We start from the raw sequence: 20070 nt of genomic DNA on the forward strand, positions 1-20070 counted from the left end.
CATTGAAAGCAGAGCAGTAACTGAACTAAACCTTCCCAGGTCTCCTAATCTCCCTCTGGTTTGGTGTTTCAGAGAGTCGTGGAGAGCGAGCCAAGCGGTTGTTCCGCCATTACACTGTGGGGTCTTACGACAGCTTTGACGCTCCAAGGTAAGCACACCATTGCCTCCATCCATCAACAGCATCCTTTGAGCTGCACAACAGAAATTACCCAAAGAAGCAACACCGATTTAGAGACGCCGGATGTAAGCGCTCTGTCTCTCCAGAGGGTTTTGGTGTTGAAATTGCTGACTGTTCTAATGTTTCGCCAGAGACAGGACACAGATTGAAGCCTTACTTGTACGCTAACAAACCGTCTCCATCTATCCAGGGAAGATGATTTGTACGTGATTCATATGTTCAAGTGATTTGATTCAGGTGATCATTGAAGGTTCACCAGTTCACTTCTACAGGCTGAGTCATAAACGGAGACATTAGCCGTGTTTGGACTTGTTTTAGAATTTTACAGCAGCATCCTTCCTTTGTACTGTTGGTCTGTTTCATGTGCAGAGATGTTGGCAGGCTGTGGGGATTTTTTTTTTTTGGGAGGGGTGAAACCGTCAGCCATGCTGAAGGGGATCTCAGAATCCACTGATGACTAAATCTGAATGTTTCTCTGTTGTTTGGCATCCTGAGATCAGCCGTTGATCGTCACTGCCCTCGGCAACAAAACAGAACCGATGCATATGCAACGCTGTGCCACAAGACGGGATTCAAACGAGCGGAGAAAAGCAGCTCGGATCTGTAACTTTGAAGGTCATTGTGCTGATTGTATCCGTGCAGACGAGTCATCCACCCACAGCGACGTGACCAGCAGCTGCTCTTACATAGTTATTTGCTCTCAAAGGAATTCGATACTGAAAACATTTTTAAAAAGAACATTTGACTATCAAATAATCACAGTCTTGAAAGGCAGTGCTGAAAAGTTTGTAGCTCACAGAACTCGGCAGCTGTAGTTCCACAGTGGTTACCATGGATAAGAGTGGTCATAGCAACAAGGCATCAGTACAAAACGTATGCATACGTTTGCACTCATTGTCGACACAAAAGAGCAAACTGCCTCATCTTGGTATCACGATATCGCCACCTGACAGCATCCAAGCTCTTTTCGTAATATCACTTTAGTGATTTACAGTGGATATAGAAAGGATACATGCCACTGGGCTTTGACACAATATCCCTCAGCTTTTTCTTTATACATTGTCCATGAGGGTGAGGGACACGACTGTAAGTTAATTGTTTGGCTCTCAACCCATCTTGTTTTGCCAAAAGTGCAAGACCTTGCTGCACGTTTGAGCAGCTTTTGTCACCATCTAGCGAGTGATGTGAGCATTTCAGGGCTTCTGGTTCATTTCCTACTTGAAACACAAAATTCTGTATAAAAAAACAACCAAACAAAAAACAAACAAACAACAACAACAAAAACATTTATCAATACCTTCTGGTATTAATGTAAAAAAATTGAGCTTTTGAGAGTTTTACAGTTTTTGAGTTTTAAAATACAAAGGTTTGCTGGAAGCACGCACAGAAGGATGGAATTTCTCCTGACAAGCACAGCTTATAGTTGTGGAAATAAAAAAAGAAGAAATCAGGCTTCTCTTTGCTAAAAATTTCTAAAATTACCCCGTTTAAACTCACACAAAAACAGATCTCAACAGCAGGTTATAAATTAAATAAAAATATCAAAGCCAAAATGCTGGGTTGCATACGTATGGATACGTTATCATATGTCAAAACTCAGTCATCATTTCATTAGACAAGTCACTGAATGTGTCTCATCTTGACTGGAGTTGGACATTCTCAAAACGTCAGTGACTTGTGAGAAAGAGAGAAGTGAGGGAAGCTACCAAGACACCCACAGTGACACCAACGGATTTATAGGCTGTGAGAAGCTGAATTAGGAATCAGATTGTGTGGGAAGAGTTTACTGTATGTTGTCCTCAGGTCACTGGACAAAGGGGTTTGGTGATGCTGACATCACTGGAATCAAATCAAATCAAATCAATTTTATTTATATAGCGCCAAATCACAACAACAGTTGCCCCAAGGCGCTTTATATTGTAAGGCAAAAGCCATACAATAATTACAGAAAAACCCCAACGGTCAAAACGACCCCCTGTGAGCAAGCACTTGGCTACAGTGGGAAGGAAAAACTCCCTTTTAACAGGAATAAACCTCCAGCAGAACCAGGCTCAGGGAGGGGCAGTCTTCTGCTGGGACTGGTTGGGGCTGAGGGAGAGAACCAGGAAAAAGACATGCTGTGGAGGGGAGCAGAGATCGATCACTAATGATTAAATGCAGAGTGGTGCATACAGAGCAAAAAGAGAAAGAAACAGTGCATCATGGGAACCCCCCAGCAGTCTAAGTCTATAGCAGCATAACTAAGGGATGGTTCAGGGTCACCTGATCCAGCCCTAACTATAAGCTTTAGCAAAAAGGAAAGTTTTAAGCCTAATCTTAAAAGTAGAGAGGGTGTCTGTCTCCCTGATGTGAATTGGGAGCTGGTTCCACAGGAGAGGAGCCTGAAAGCTGAAGGCTCTGCCTCCCATTCTACTCTTACAAACCCTAGGAACTACAAGTAAGCCTGCAGTCTGAGAGCGAAGCGCTCTATTGGGGTGATATGGTACTATGAGGTCCCTAAGATAAGATGGGACCTGATTATTCAAAACCTTATAAGTAAGAAGAAGAATTTTAAATTCTATTCTAGAATTAACAAGAAGCCAATGAAGAGAGGCCAATATGGGTGAGATATGCTCTCTCCTTCTAGTCCCCGTCAGTACTCTAGCTGCAGCATTTTGAATTAACTGAAGGCTTTTCAGGGAACTTTTAGGACAACCTGATAATAATGCATTACAATAGTCCAGCCTAGAGGAAATAAATGCATGAATTAGCTTTTCAGCATCACTCAGAGACAACACCTTTCTAATTTTAGAGATATTGTGCAAATGCAAAAAAGCAGTCCTACATATTTGCTTAATATGCGCATTGAAGGACATATCCTGATCAAAAATGACTCCAAGATTTCTCACAGTATTACTAGAGGTCAGGGTACTGCCATCCAGAGTAAGGATCTGGTTAGACACCATGTTTCTAAGATTTGTGGGGCCAAGTACAATAACTTCAGTTTTATCTGAATTTAAAAGCAGGAAATTAGAGGTCATCCATGTCTTTATGTCTGTAAGACATTCCTGCAGTTTAACTAATTGCTGTGTGTCCTCTGGCTTCATGGACAGATAAAGCTGTGTATCATCTGCGTAACAATGAAAATTTAAGCAATGCTGTCTAATAATACTGCCTAAGGGAAGCATATATAAAGTGAATAAAATCGGTCCTAGCACAGAACCTTGTGGAACTCCATAATTAACCTTAGTCTGTGAAGAAGACTCCCCATTTACATGAACAAATTGTAATCTATTAGATAAATATGATTCAAACCACTGCAGCACAGTGCCTTTAATACCTATGGCATGCTCTAATCTCTGTAATAAAATTTTATGGTCAACAGTATCAAAAGCAGCACTGAGGTCTAACAGGACGAGCACAGAGATGAGTCCACTGTCTGAGGCCATAGGAAGATCATTTGTAACCTTCACTAATGCTGTTTTTGTACTATGATGAATTCTGAAACCTGACTGAAACTCTTCAAATAGACCATTCCTCTGCAGATGATCAGTTAGCTGTTTTACAACTGCCCTTTCAAGAATTTTGGAGAGAAAAGGAAGGTTGGAGATTGGCCTATAATTAGCTAAGATAGCTGGGTCAAGTGATGGCTTTTTAAGTAATGGTTTAATTACTGCCACCTTAAAAGCCTGTCATACATAGCCAACTAATAAAGATAGATTGATCATATTTAAGATCAAAGCATTAATTAATGGTAGGGCTTCCTTGAGCAGCCTGGTAGGAATGGGGTCTAATAGACATGTTGATGGTTTGGAGGAAGTAACTAATGAAAATAACTCAGACAGAACAATCAGCGAGAAAGAGTCTAACCAAATACCGGCATCACTGAAAGCAGCCAAAGATAAAGATATGTCTTTGGGATGGTTATGAGTAATTTTTTCTCTAATAGTTAAAATTTTATTAGCAAAGAAAGTCATGACGTCATTACTAGTTAAAGTTAAAGGAATACTCGGCTCAATAGAGCTCTGACTCTTTGTCAGCCTGGCTACAGTGCTGAAAAGAAACCTGGGGTTGTTCTTATTTTCTTCAATTAGTGATGAGTAGTAAGATGTCCTAGCTTTACGGAGGGCTTTTTTATAGAGCAACAGACTCTTTTCCAGGCTAAGTGAAGATCTTCTAAATTAGTGAGACGCCATTTCCTCTCCAACTTACGGGTTATCTGCTTTAAGCTGCGAGTTTGTGAGTTATACCACGGAGTCAGGCACTTCTGATTTAAGGCTCTCTTTTTCAGAGGAGCTACAGCATCCAAAGTTGTGCTCAATGAGGATGTAAAACTATTGACGAGATAATCTATCTCACTCACAGAGTTTAGGTAGCTACTCTGCACTGTGCTGGTATATGGCATTGGAGAACATAACAAAGAAGGAATCATATCCTTAAACCTAGTTACAGCACTTTCCGAAAGACTTCTACTGTAATGAAACTTATTCCCCACTGCTGGGTAGTCCATTAAAGTAAATGTAAATGTTATTAAGAAATGATCAGACAACAGGGGGTTTTCAGGGAATACTGTTAAGTCTTCAATTTCCATACCATAAGTCAGAACAAGATCTAAAGTATGGTTAAAGTGGTGGGTGGACTCATTTACATTTTGAGCAAAGCCAATTGAGTCTAATAATAGATTAAATGCAGTGTTGAGGCTGTCATTGTCAGCATCTACGTGGATGTTAAAATCACCCACTATAATTATCTTATCTGAGCTAAGCACTAAGTCAGACAAAAGGTCTGAAAATTGACAGAGAAACTCACAGTAACGACCAGGTGGATGATACATAACAACAAATAAAACTGGTTTTTGGGACTTCCAATTTGGATGGACAAGACTAAGAGTCAAGCTTTCAAATGAATTAAAGCTCTGTCTGGGTTTTTGATTAATTAATAAGCTGGAGTGGAAGACTGCTGCTAATCCTCCCCCTCGGCCCGTGCTACGAGCGTTCTGACAGTTAGTGTGACTCGGGGATGTTGACTCATTTAAACTAACATATTCATCCTGCTGTAACCAGTTTTCTGTAAGGCAGAATAAATCAATATGTTGATCAATTATTATATCATTTAGTAACAGGGACTTAGAAGAGAGAGACCTAATGTTTAATAGACCACATTTAACTGTTTTAGTCTGTGGTGCAGTTGAAGGTGCTATATTATTTTTTCTTTTTGAATTTTTATGCTTAAATAGATTTTTGCTGGTTATTGGTGGTCTGGGAGCAGGCACCGTCTCTACGGGGATGGGGTAATGAGGGGATGGCAGGGGTAGAGAAGCTGCAGAGAGGTGTGTAAGACTACAACTCTGCTTCCTGGTCCCAACCCTGGATAGTCACGGTTTGGAGGATTTAAGAAAATTGGCCAGATTTCTAGAAATGAGAGCTGCTCCATCCAAAGTGGGATGGATGCCGTCTCTCCTAACAAGACCAGGTTTTCCCCAGAAGCTTTGCCAATTATCTATGAAGCCCACCTCATTGTTTTGGACACCACTCAGACAGCCAGCAATTCAAGGAGAACATGCGGCTACACATGTCACTCCCGGTCCGATTGGGGAGGGGCCCAGAGAAAACTACAGAGTCCAACATTGTTTTTGCAAAGTTACACACCGATTCAATGTTAATTTTAGTGACCTCCAATTGGCGTAACCGGGTGTCATTACTGCCAACGTGAATTACAGTCTTACCAAATTTACGCTTAGCCTTAGCCAGCAGTTTCAAATTTCCTTCAATGTCGCCTGCTCTGGCCCCCGGAAGACAATTGACTATGGTTGCTGGTGTCGCTAACTTCACATTTCTCAAAACAGAGTCGCCAATAACCAGAGTTTGATCCTCGGCGGGTGTGTCGCCGAGTGGGGAAAAACGGTTAGAAATGTGAACGGGTTGGTGGTGTACACGGGGCTTCTGTTTAGGACTACGCTTCCTCCTCACAGTCACCCAGTCGGCCTGCTTTCCAGACTTAGACTTAGACAACTTTATTCATCCCACCAGGGGCAATTAATTTCAGCAGCCTGCATACCTGCACATCACAAAAAAAAAAAAACATACTACATCCACATAAAATGTGCAACATACTACATCCACATACCCATACATCTACACCTTTCAAGGAATTTAAAAGACGGATAGCAGAAGGAATAAAAGATTTTAACAACCGATTTCCAGGCTGCTCGGGATCTGCTGGAGGACAGCTAACAGTGGCTAAGCTACCTTGGTCTGTACTGGAAGAGAACGAAGGTCCACGTCTGTAGGATCCTGGAGTTTCCCGTCTTACTGAATGGTTGTGAGATTTGGATTCTAACCAGTGATGGTAGATGAGTCTTAATGCACAAAATGACGTCAGTTGTTTGATGAGGTATTTTTTTTTTTCATTATGGTGTATTTTAAAAGGTTTTCTGTGCGTTATTTCCTCGCAGACACTTGACCGCTCCCACAGAATACTTTTTGAACATTGTCGTCCAGAGGGTGACCAGATTGGCTCTGGAGGGGATCTGCTGACACACGAGCAGTGTGTACTTTGTTGTTAACTCTATGTAATACGATGTCACTCCGTTCGCATCATCTCACTTCCACATCACGGTTTTGCTTTGAGGCTAACTCATTTTGGCCTCAGATTTATTTACATCAGAAAAAAAACATTATAATAACATGCATAATTTAAGAACCCCCCCCCCTTTCTCTTTCACTCTCTGTCACATCTTTTTGTCCCCCCAGCTTCCTCTTTCGAACCCGCCTCACTCCTCGTTCCAGTCCTCTTGCATCTCACTCTTCCTCTGTCACACATATGCACAGTATCATTTATTATTAATACACTTTTCATCAACAGGGACATTTTACTCAGCCATGCAAACACACACACACACAGGGTGGATAACTAAATGGACAAGCCTGTGACCAGGCTGACTCAGAGCTGCCCTCACACTGGCCGATTTTCACAGTGTCTCATCCATTCATCCCTTCACTCCTCTATGTTGCTCTGCATCCCTCTGTGCTTTACTGTTTATCAGTGTTCAGCTCCCCCCATTCTTTTTCATTTTCTCTCTATCACCATCTCTCCCCTGTGGTGTCTCCATCTGGAGGTCATACAATAAAGGACACTCCAGAGGGAAAGGAAGGATGAAGAACAGAGATGAAGAGAGGAAGAAAAGCATTCTCTCTCTCTCTCTGTGTGTGTGTGTGTGTGTGTGTGTGTGTGTGTGTGTGTGTGTGTGTGTGTGTGTGTGTGTATATATATATATATATATATATATATATATATATATATATATATATATATATATATATGCGTGTGTGTATACACACATAAATTCAAAGAGCATCATTTATTGTACACTGGATGTGGTTCTCAATTCCGATTAATTTATGGCCCTTCAAAGGAAATCATTTGGAGGATGTGGAGATATACTCTGGAGAGCAGGTGAATGAAAGTCAGTAAGAGAAAAACTGAGTATGTGTGTGAATGAGAGGGAGCCCAGTGGAATAGTGCAGTTACAAGGAGTAGAAGTGGTGAAAGTAGATGACATAAATATTTGGGGTCAACTGTCCAAAGTAATGGAGAGTGTGGTAGAGAGGTGAAGAAGAGAGTGCAGGCAGGGTGGAGTGGGTGGAGAAAGGTGGCAGGAGTGATTTGTGACAGAAGAATATTGTTAAGAGTGAAGGAGAAAGTTTACAAGACAGTAGTGAGACCAGCTATGTTGTACAGCTTAGAGACGGTGGCACTAACAAAAAGACACGAGGCGGAGCTGAAGATGTGATTCTCTTTGGGAGTGACGAGAATGGACAGGATTAGGAATGAACATATCGGAGGGACAGTTCAGGTGGGATGGTTTGGAGACAATGTCAGAAGAACCCAGGGTATATAGGGAGAAGGACGCTGAGGATGGAGCCACCAGGCAGGAGGAGAAGAGGGAGACCAAAGAAGAGGTTTATGGATGTGCTGAGGGAAGACATGCAGGCAGTTTCTTGTGGAGGAAGATGCAGAAGACAGGGTGAGATGGAGACAATTGATCTGCTGTGGCGCCCCCTAAGAGGAGGAGCCGAAAGAAGAAGAAAGGAAATCTTTTGGGCCCTTCTGCTCTCAACATTTGTATTTTTGAAGTTACTTGTAGATGGATATAATCATATTTGTTAGTTTGTGTCGTTACTGATGCCTGCTGTAGGTCTGGTGGCCACCAGTGCCTCTGCTACTTGTGTTGTCCACTGGAAATTAAACAGCCTGACCTAACAAGCAGATTTATCATATCTCATATTCTGATCTTCACCTCCCATCATCCCACCCTGGTTCTTTTACACTGACAAAGCCTCTTATTGACAGCTGAATGGCCTCTGTGGCTTTTACAGACCAGGATGAACGATGACAATATGATAACACATGATGCCTTAAACTCTGGATTCATCAAGATGAGCTCTTTTAGCTTGATCATGTGGTGTGATGATCACATCAATAGAACACAAGGGGGCAGGGACAGGACAGAGAGGAACTGTGACAAATGACCAACAAATAAAGGGCTTTGTCCATCTACCGTGCCCCCTCGCTCCCACTTTAGAATGCTTTAATCACACTGCCAGCAGGTGGTGCTGTGGAGTGAATAAATGTCACTCCGTGATCTAAAACAACCCATTGAGACTTATGCATGCAGACTTATAAAACAAGTACCAGTGGCCTTGGTGGTGCCCAGACCTAAATTCTGGAAAAGAAAGAAACTGATGAGAGAGACAGAAATGGAAGAAGTGTCTGCGTCAGCGACATGCATACAAAGTCCTGTTCACAGGTTTGTGTGGACTTGTGAGGGTGTTATTTGACTTTTATAATGTAACCGCTGTTATACCACGGTCAGTGAGAATTCCATGTCTAACTGGCGTGCATTATTTTCGTGTATACGCACACGTAGTTTGGCGAGTTAAGTCACCATAGCAACGTGCAAACCAGTTGGTGCAGATCAGCTGTGTTTTGACAGGTGATGACAGAAACGCAATAAAACATGGATTTCCAAGTGAATTTTAAGATTTTTGGCCAAAATAAAATGTTTGAGGAATGGGAAGAGGAGGAGAGCAGACGAGAAGAACAGCAAAAGCAACGGCATAAAGATTTAACATCGGACAAACTGGACAAGATTGAAGACGGGAAAGAAGAAGAGAACAGTTGCCAAGGATGAAAAGATCTTCAGACTGGCATAAAATAGTCCCAAATACTTACACATTTTTATCAAGTTCTGTTAACTTAAATACATATTTGTGTGTTAGCTCACTGTGTGGGACCGTGGTATAAGCGGATTAAACAACTCGAAGCAGAGCATTATAAGGTTTGAATGCATGACGCGGAGTCTCTGCGAAGGGGGTTTTAGAATGTATGCTGTGAAACAATCAGAAAGTAATGGACTACTTTTATACTCTTTTTATAGTTACTTTGTCTCTCTGTCTGTAACAACACCTGCTTCTAATCCATCATCCATTCTGCATCCACTAAGCCTTCAGCCAGTGGCAGACATGTCTATAGGATATTACATACACAAAGCAATGTGAAACAAGACAAAGGATTTGTTCTCTTTATGTGGCCTTTTATTAAATTCATGTGGCTGTAAAAGGAAGATGAAAATGATTTTGTGCACAATGAACCTTTTTTTAATGTGCACGTCTGAGCCTCCTGGTGCGTTTTTGTATCTTTGTGGGTCAGATTAATTAAATACAAGCAAGCAGCTTCGTGAGTGCAAAGATATTTTTCTGCAGGCTCAGAAACAGTGTTTGTCAGATGATGGTGATCACATGATCAACTACACTGGATACATATGTGTGAAGTTGTGTGTAGATGTGTTGCATAATTAAATTTGACTCTCTGAATTAGCTCTTAGTCTCATACATCCTATTTGTGGAAATCAGTCTTGTGAGTTATTTTCATTAGTTACTTCATCCAAACCATCAACATGTTTATTAGACCCCATTCCTGCCAGGCTGCTCAAGGAAGCCCTACCATTATTTAATGCTTCAATCTTAAATATGATCAATCTATCTTTATTAGTTGGCTATGTACCACAGGCCTTTAAGGTGGCAGTAATTAAACCATTACTTAAAAAGCCATCACTTGACCCAGCTATCTTAGCTAATTATAGGCCAATCTCCAACCTTCCTTTTCTCTCAAAAATTCTTGAAAGGGTAGTTGTAAAACAGCTAACTGATCACCTGCAGAGGAATGGTCTATTTGAAGAGTTTCAGTCAGGTTTTAGAATTCATCATAGTACAGAAACAGCATTAGTGAAGGTTACAAATGATCTTCTTATGGCCTCAGACAGTGGACTTATCTCTGTGCTTGTTCTGTTAGACCTCAGTGCTGCTTTTGATACTGTTGACCATAAAATTTTATTACAGAGATTAGAGCATGCCATAGGTATTAAAGGCACTGCGCTGCGGTGGTTTGAATCATATTTGTCTAATAGATTACAGTTTGTTCATGTAAATGGGGAATCTTCTTCACAGACTAAAGTTAATTATGGAGTTCCACAAGGTTCTGTGCTACGACCAATTTTATTCACTTTATACATGCTTCCCTTGGGCAGTATTATTAGACGGTATTGCTTAAATTTTCATTGTTACGCAGATGATACCCAGCTTTATCTATCCATGAAGCCAGAGGATACACACCAATTAGCTAAACTGCAGGATTGTCTTACAGACATAAAGACATGGATGACCTCTAATTTTCTGCTTTTAAACTCAGATAAAACTGAAGTTATTGTACTTGGCCCCACAAATCTTAGAAGCATGGTGTCTAACCAGATCGTTACTCTGGATGGCATTTCCCTGATCTCTAGTAATACTGTGAGAAATCTTGGAGTTATTTTTGATCAGGATATGTCATTCAAAGCGCATATTAAACAAATATGTAGGACTGCCTTTTTGCATTTACGCAATATCTCTAAAATCAGAAAGGTCTTGTCTCAGAGTGATGCTGAAAAATTAATTCATGCATTTATTTCCTCTAGGCTGGACTATTGTAATTCATTATTATCAGGTTGTCCTAAAAGTTCCCTAAGAAGCCTTCAGTTGGTTCAGAATGCTGCAGCTAGAGTACTGACGGGGACTAGCAGGAGAGAGCATATCTCACCCGTGTTGGCCTCCCTTCATTGGCTTCCTGTTAATGCTAGAATAGAATTTAAAATTCTTCTTCTTACTTATAAGGTTTTGAATAATCAGGTCCCATCTTATCTTAGGGACCTCGTAGTACCATATTACCCCATTAGAGCGCTTCGCTCTCAGACTGCGGGCTTACTTGTAGTTCCTAGGGTTTGTAAGAGTAGAATGGGAGGCAGAGCCTTCAGCTTTCAGGCTCCTCTCCTGTGGAACCAGCTCCCAATTCAGATCAGGGAGACAGATACCCTCTCTACTTTTAAGATTAGGCTTAAAACTTTCCTTTTCGCTAAGGCTTATAGTTAGGGCTGGATCGGGTGACCCTGGACCATCCCTTGGTTATGTTGCTTTAGACGTAGACTGTGGGGGGGTTCCCATGATGCACTGTTTCTTTCTCTTTTTGCTCCGTATGCATCACTCTGCATTTAATCATTAGTGATCGATCTCTTTTTCCTGGTTCTTTCCCTCAGCCCCAACCAGTCTCAGCAGAAGACTGCCCCTCCCTGAGCCTGGTTCTGCTGGAGGTTTCTTCCTGTTAAAAGGGAGTTTTTCCTTCCCACTGTGGCCAAGTGCTTGCTCATAGGGGGTCGTTTTGACCGTTGGGGTTTTTCATAATTATTGTATGGCCTTGCCTTGCAATGTGGAGCGCCTTGGGGCAACTGTTTGTTGTGATTTGGCGCTATATAAGAAAAAAGTTGATTGATTGATTGATTGATTGATGCAATTAATGACAAAAACGATCAAGTCTGATTATATAATGTAAAAGATTCACATGATCCTACATCGGAATCATCACTAAAATTCAAAGGGGTTTTTCTGTCTGCCTGAACCCCACCTGGTAGTTTTATGTGGTGAACAAACTTAAAAACTGACAGGAGACGGATTTCAAAAAGCAGATGTTGTCAGACATGGGGCCAAATACAATAATATTTGTATTTGAAAACACTTAAATACATTTTTCGGAGTATTTGTACTTGTATTTTGTATTTTCTGATTTTGAATTCAAAATATTTGTATTTGTTTTTTTGTTTTTTTTTTAATTTTGGAGGGAGGACGCTGGCGCTGTTTGTTCGCCGCTTCCCTGCAAATCCCACTGAAAATCCCCAATCTACTAAGCTGTTGAGTACTGCAATTCACCACAGTATTTGACTAGAACATCGGGGTACTAATTTTTTGAAGCACTTTGAGTTCGACTGTGTCAGTGGTGTTACCGGTACTTACCAGTCACTAAGTTAAAACCAGTATCTTCATCTTCTCCTCTGGAATTCTGATATCTGATTGTGCCTCCAAGATGAACTGAGCCCTTGGTGATGTCCTGGTGCTGTATGACCTCCTTGGACTGTCCATACCAGGGTGTTTGCAACCCCGATGGCCGCTTGTTTGGTCCGGTTATGCTAGCGGTGCTAGCTGCTACTATCACACGGCACTCGATCAGTATCTACAGATCCTGCATCGCCTCCACGTACAAGCGGATGCCTGCATGTGGTTTACAGTTCGTGTTCGTATTGTGGACTATCCTGGCTTGTGTCGCTGTTTTCCATTACTGCTTGTCTGGATCTCGGCTACCTGCTAGCACCGCCGCACCATCCTGCACCATGCTGTCAACTGTCTCCTCGCAGCAGTGGCTCTGGGCTAACACCAACAACAGCGGAGCCCTCCCACAGCAACGAGAGCTTCCACAACGACCCAGGTACATCCATAGAGGCTCCGGATGCCGGTTTGTCTTGTCCAAACGCGGTGACCACGGCTCCATCGCGTCTCTTTGGTCTGCATCCCATCCCATCATGCAACAGATGCGTCACTACGCATGTCATCAGAGCGCCGAAACTACAGGTAATCATATGGCCTGGAATAAGCGCAGCAATGGACAACCCGGAGTCGATTTTACCGCCCTCTGGCCTCTGAGAAGACATGTCATCAAATCTCACACTACGCTGGAGCTCTTCAATGCACAATCCCTGACGAACAAATCCGGGCTCATTCATGATCACATCCTGGACAAGGGCATTGACATTTTCTGCATCACCGAGACCTGGCAACAACCTGAGGTCTACTCATCTCTAAATGAGACCTGCCCACCCGGATATAAATATATTAGTAAGGCCCGCACAACTGGCCGAGGTGGGGGCCTGGCTGTTATATACCACAGTAACATCCAGCTGTCCCCCATTTCAGTGCCCAGCCATGGTTCCTTTGAGAGTCTTGTTTTTAAATTAAATAACCCATTTTCTGGAACAGTTGCCCTCATCTACAGCCACCCTAAAACTCAACAGACCTTTATTTCTGACATACACAGTTTTCTCAGCTCACTCTGTACATCATACTCAAACATCCTGGTTATTGGTGATTTTAACATACACATGGACTCACATATTTGTCTACTTGCTTCAGAATTCAAACATGTACTGGACTGCCTCAATCTCCAACAGCTCATAGATTGCCCAACTCACAACAAAGGACATATCCTGGACCTGGTAATTATGGACTTTCTCCCTGTTACTGACCTTGAGGTGTATGACGTTGGTGTCTCTGATCACCTGGCAGTTACCCTCAAAGTCCCTGGATCATCCACTCTCCACAAACCAAAACGGATCATAACTTTTAGAAACATAAAAAAACATTGACTCCTCCTCCCTCTGCACACATCTCCAACTCCTTTCCCCACCCTCACATTTTTCAGTTGACAGTCTAACTGATTTCTATAACATCAGCCTCAGGTCCATCCTGGACATTCATGCCCCACTCACAATCCAGACCTTTACCCGCTCCGCTCCTTGGTTCACCAATGAGCTGAGGACCATGAAGAGGTCTGGCCATGTCCTGGAGCGTGCTTTTAAAACATCTGGCCTGACGGTGCACAAGTTGGCTTACCGGGAACATTGCAGGACATACTCAAAGGCACTTTCCAAGGCTAGGTCAGAACACTACTCCGCTCTCATCAACAATAACCCAGGTAATTCAAAAAAACTCTTCTCCACTATAAATCACATTCTAAAACCACAAACCTCTTCATTCTATACTCACACAGAAACAAACTGCAATTTATTTCTCAATTTTTCACCTCTAAAATAAATAATATCCATTCCTCATTTTCACCTCTAAACAGCGCCATCCTGGAGTTCAACACCCATCACAACACACCTGTCTCATTTCTCCCCCATAACGCAGCAGAAGGTCGAAAAGTTAATCCGTAGTTCTAAACCATCCACATGCCCTCTTGATCCCATCCCCTCTCCTCTGCTCAAAGCTCACCACAAATTCATCAGTCCCCTCATAACCAAAATCATAAATCTTTCCCTGCAATCTGGCAATATTCCAACTTCCCTCAAAACTGCTTTCATTAAACCCCTACTCAAAAAACCCACCCTGGACCCTGAAACTTTGTCAAATTACAGACCTATTTCAAATCTTCCATTCATATCCAAAATTTTAGAAAAAGTTGTTTCCTCCCAACTCCACATTCACCTCAAATATAACTCTGCATATGAAAAATTTCAATCTGGCTTCCGACCTTCTCACAGCACTGAAACAGCTCTCATCAGAGTCACCAGCGACCTGCTCATGGCTTCTGATTCCGGTTCCACATCCCTCCTCATTCTTCTCGACCTCTCTGCTGCGTTTGATACTGTTGATCATCACATTCTCCTGCACCGTCTCTGCCACTACATTGGTCTCTCCGGCACTGCCCTTCACTGGTTTCACTCCTACCTCACAGAACGGACTGAGTGCATAGCCCTGGGGGAGGCAAAATCCAGCCCTCACACAGTCACTTGCGGGGGCCCCAAGAGCTCCATTCTTTTTCCTACCCTCTTCACCATCTACATGCTTCCCCTCGGTCGTGTCGTCAGAAGACATGGAATCAATTTCCATTGCTATGCTGATGACACACAACTTAAGTTTAAGTTGTGTGTTAAGGTTAAGGTTAAATTTGACCCCCAGCTTTCCTTTGCTCACGTTACTTCCATATGCAAAACTTCATTTTTTCACCTATGAAATATTTCCAGACTGCGCCCCTCCCTTTCACTCCCTGCTGCAGAGAAGCTTGTCCATGCCTTTGTCTCCTCCAGGTTGGACTACTGTAACGCACTCCTCATTGGGATCCCTGGCAGGAGCCTTCAAAAGCTCCAATATGTTCAAAACAGTGCTGCCAGGATCCTGATGAGGGTGCGGAAACATGAGCACATCACCCCCATCCTCCACACCCTCCACTGGCTTCCTGTTCACCTCCGTATAGAATACAAGATCCTTCTGCACACCCATCACTGTCTGCATGGTGCGGCCCCCACTTAGCTCACCGAACTGCTCACACCAAAAACATCAACCTGGACCCTGTCAGGCCAACAGCACTGTTTGCTCCCGCCCAGGACACGGCTTAAAAGTATGGGCGACAGAGCCTTTGAGGCCGCAGCTCCCCATCTGTGGAATGCTCTCCTGGACCACCTCAGGGCTCCACAGATGGTGGATGCTTTTAAGAAAGGACTTAAAACCTTCCTTTTTAGAAAAGCATATATGGACTAAATGCTGTTTGCTTTTTTTAATTTTTATTTTTTTTTTTTTTTATATACTGTTTTAAATTGTTGAAATTGCTGTATTTTGTTGTTTTATCTGTTTTCTCTGTTTGCCCTTGTAGCACTTTGAGGTTTGGTATCAAACAAAAAGTGCATTAGAAATAAAATTTATTATTATTATTATTATTATTATTATTATTATTTCAAATACATCGCCGATCCCAAGTATTTGCAAATACTTTTACAAATACTTTTTCAAATACTTTTCAAACTTGGGAATCTCTGTGACACCGTGTTGAGACACACCAGAAAACTATAAGCTCTGTGTTATTGTGATTGAGATACAATAATACAATATGCTGAGATGAGAAGATATGACATTTTATTATTGTTTTGTGATATGGTGGATACAAAAGGGTGCAATATTGATGAAAACAGAATATATATTGTGATAGTTTGATTATTGTCTGTGATACTATAATAGTGAATTTGTGATAAAACATTCAGTCCTTTACTTATCAGTAGTATTTGGTCATGCTATTTTCACAATAAATTGTCACCGGTTTATCCGTTTTTGCATTGATTTGTTGTTTATAGTTCATAGAAGGTACTTGTATTTGTATTTGAAATACTCAAAATATAAAGTATTTGTATTTGTATTTGAAAAAGTACAAAGTATTTGTATTTGCATTTGGAATTCAAAAATCTAAAGTATTTGTATTTGTATTTAAATACAATGCAAAGTATTTGACCCCATGTCTGGATGTTGTATTGAGATCGATGCCTACACTGAGAACAGCGTCAACCAAGACAGGGCTGGGGTCAACCAGGAGCAAACGTCACATGCACTGTGGCAACAGAAGAGCCCCCATCTTAGGAATGAGCTGTTCTTATTCCTGAAATCGACCGCACCCAGGTGGGTGGTCTTGCCCTGCCATTGTGTATCAGCGATTGGCTACAACCTGGTGCATCAGCGTGGTAAGCGGGTGACATGATCGCGTTGTTTGTTCAAGCAGCATGTGTCATATCAAACTTTGTGATGAATGTGTTTGTGTCAGCATGATAAGCAATAACAGAATGTTCCATCAGGCGCCCTGATTTGTCCCAGACAGATATGAAGCACTTGTTTTTATCAGTTAGACTGCACACAAAGCAGCTAGGTTAAACGCAGTTTGTAACATTAAGTGATCTGAGGACATTTGGGTGTGCAACCACCGAGGTGGTTTTGTCCTGCGTAATGAACGGCTCCGTGGCGCATCCCTCCGCTTTTCTTTCGATGAAAAAAACTCCTGTAATGGTGGAATGTACCGAAAAAGTGCTGATGTCCACATCTTCAGCCTTTTTGTGAAAGTCAGACGAGGTCCCGGATCAACAAAGCCTTCACGTTGGAAATGATCTGGTTGTTCCAGCGGGGTATCAGCCTGTCGATGGGGACTGGGAGCACACCGCACTCTCAGCAGTTGTGGGCCATCCTTAAAGGGGCAGTAACACTCCTTAATCTGTGTAATCCCCATAAAATCATCCCTGAAAGCCATATTAATTTTCCGAACGTTGTCCACCTGGAGGTCTCTCACAGTTTCTGGAAAAAAATTGATGCAGCAAAGCTCCAAATCGTTCAGCCATTTATTCGCAATAAACGAATGACGCAACCGACAGGCATGAAAAAACTCACGCATGCGCACGAAGGTTCAAGCTTGTCTGACCCAATCACACATGATTCAAATCCATATGGTTTTTGCAAAAAATAAAAAGGTCAGATACTTTTCTAACAGACCTCGTATATACAATTTTTAATATTAAGGCAGTAATTTGCTGCCTCTGTTTCTTTTCCCATGAAATAAGGGGGTGACATATGACAGCAGCATAAAACAGTGACAGTGAGACCATACCAACAAAGACAGTGTTTGCAACAACAGCAGAGAGGTCAAACAAGGATGGTGAAAAGAGAGAGAGGCAAGAATCATCAAACAAACAACAAGCCAAGCTAACTCAAGGATGTGGTTCAGGATGATGACAGTAATCATAGAAATATGCAGGATAAATCATCTGTTTTATTGCCAGTTTTCTTTTGACAACTACTGCACACAGATTTACCTTAGAATACCACACTGTGATGTAAATAAAGTTCAAGACATAGTCGGTGATTTGGAAACGTACATGTATCCATCCCCTGACTCGTCTGAAGAAAACGCAATAAAACTGATTTACACGTTACACCAAAGGGAACCATGACTTCTGAAACCTATCATCTTGTCTTTGATATTTGTATTTTATTGACAGTGAATCCAGAAAGTATTCACAGCGCTTCACTTTTTCCACATTTTATTATGTTACAGCGTTATTCCAAAATGGATGAAATTATTTTTTCTCTCAAAATTCTACACACAATACATATTTTTGCAAATTTATAAAAAAAAACAAACAAACTAAGAAATCACATGTCCATAAGTATTCACAGTCTTTGCCATGAAGCTGAAAATTGAGCTCAGGTGCCTCCTGTTTCCACTGATCATCCTTGAGATGTTTCTACAATTTAATTGGAGTCCACCTGGCATAAATTCAGTTGATTGGACATGATTAGGAAGGACACACACCTGTCTATATATAAGGTCCCACAGTTGACAGTCAGAGCACAAACCAAGCATGAAGTCAAAGGAATCGTCTGTAGACCTCAGAGACAGGATTGTCTGGAGACACAAATCTGGGGAAGGGAACAGAAACATTTCTGCTGCTTTGAAGATCCCAATGAGCACATTGGCCTCCATCATCCATAAATGGAAGAAGTTCAGATCCACCAGGACTCTTCCTAGAGCTGGCCGCCCATCAAAACTGAGCGATCGGGGGAGAAGGACCTTAGTCAGGGAGGTGACCAAGAACCCGATGGTCACTCTGTCAGAGCTCCAGCATTCCTCTGTGGAGAGAGGAGAACCTTCTAGAAGGACAACCATCTCTGCAGCAAATCCACCAATCAGACCCATATGATAGAGTGTCCAGACAGAAGCCACTCCTTAGTAATACGCACATGGCAGCCCACCTGGAGTTTGACAAAAGGCACCTGAAGGACTCTCAGACCAGGAGAAACAAAATTCTCTGGTCTGATGAGACAAAGACTGAACTCTTTGGCGTCATGTTTTAAGGAAACCAGGCACCATCCCTACAGTGAAGCATGGTGGTGGCAGCATCATGCTGTGGGGATGTTTTTCAGCAGCAGGAACTGGGAGACTAGTCAGGATTGAGGAAAAGATGAATGCAGCAATGTACAGAGACATCCTGGATGAAAACCTGCTCCAGGGCACTCTTGACCTCAGACTGGGGCGGCGGTTCATCTTTCAGCAGGACAGTGACCCTATGCACACAGCCAAGATATCAAAGGAGTGACTTCAGGACAACTCTGTGAATGTCCTTGAGTGGACCAGCCAGAGTCCAGACCTGAATCAAATCAAATCAAATCAATTATATTTATATAGCGCCAAATCACAACAACAGTTGCCCCAAGGCGCTTTATATTGTAAGGCAAAAGCCATACAATAATTACAGAAAAACCCCAACGGTCAAAATGACCCCATGTGAGCAAGCATTTGGCGACAGTGGAAAGAAAAAACTCCCTTTTAACAGGAAGAAACCTCCAGCAGAACCAGGCTCAGGGAGGGGCAGTCTTCTGCTGGGACTGGTTGGGGCTGAGGGAGAGAACCAGGAAAAAGACATGCTGTGGAAGAGAGCAGAGATCACTAATGATTAAATGCAGAGTGGTGCATACAGAGCAAAAAGAGAAAGAAACATTTTCTGGAACAGTTGCCCTCATCTACAGCCACCCTAAAACTCAACAGACCTTTATTTCTGACATACACAGTTTTCTCAGCTCACTCTGTACATCATACTCAAACATCCTGGTTATTGGTGATTTTAACATACACATGGACTCACATATTTGTCTACTTGCTTCAGAATTCAAACATGTACTGGACTGCCTCAATCTCCAACAGCTCATAGATTGCCCAACTCACAACAAAGGACATATCCTGGACCTGGTAATTATGGACTTTCTCCCTGTTACTGACCTTGAGGTGTATGACGTTGGTGTCTCTGATCACCTGGCAGTTACCCTCAAAGTCCCTGGATCATCCACTCTCCACAAACCAAAACGGATCATAACTTTTAGAAACATAAAAAAACATTGACTCCTCCTCCCTCTGCACACATCTCCAACTCCTTTCCCCACCCTCACATTTTTCAGTTGACAGTCTAA

At 42.2% G+C, this 20070-nt stretch overlaps 1 protein-coding gene across 1 annotated transcript in view; it reads left to right on the forward strand.

The window, feature by feature from the left end:
- shank1 (SH3 and multiple ankyrin repeat domains 1) overlaps positions 1–20070 on the forward strand; it is a 276665-nt gene that overhangs the window by 177965 nt on the left and 78630 nt on the right. Inside the window, exon 15 of the mRNA XM_034189594.1 lies at positions 73–148. Coding sequence (XP_034045485.1) covers positions 73–148 — 76 coding nt within the window. The remainder of the gene's footprint in view (positions 1–72; positions 149–20070) is intronic.

Source organism: Thalassophryne amazonica, chromosome 16, assembly GCF_902500255.1.
Source record: "Thalassophryne amazonica chromosome 16, fThaAma1.1, whole genome shotgun sequence".
Taxonomy (NCBI): Eukaryota; Metazoa; Chordata; class Actinopteri; order Batrachoidiformes; family Batrachoididae; genus Thalassophryne; species Thalassophryne amazonica.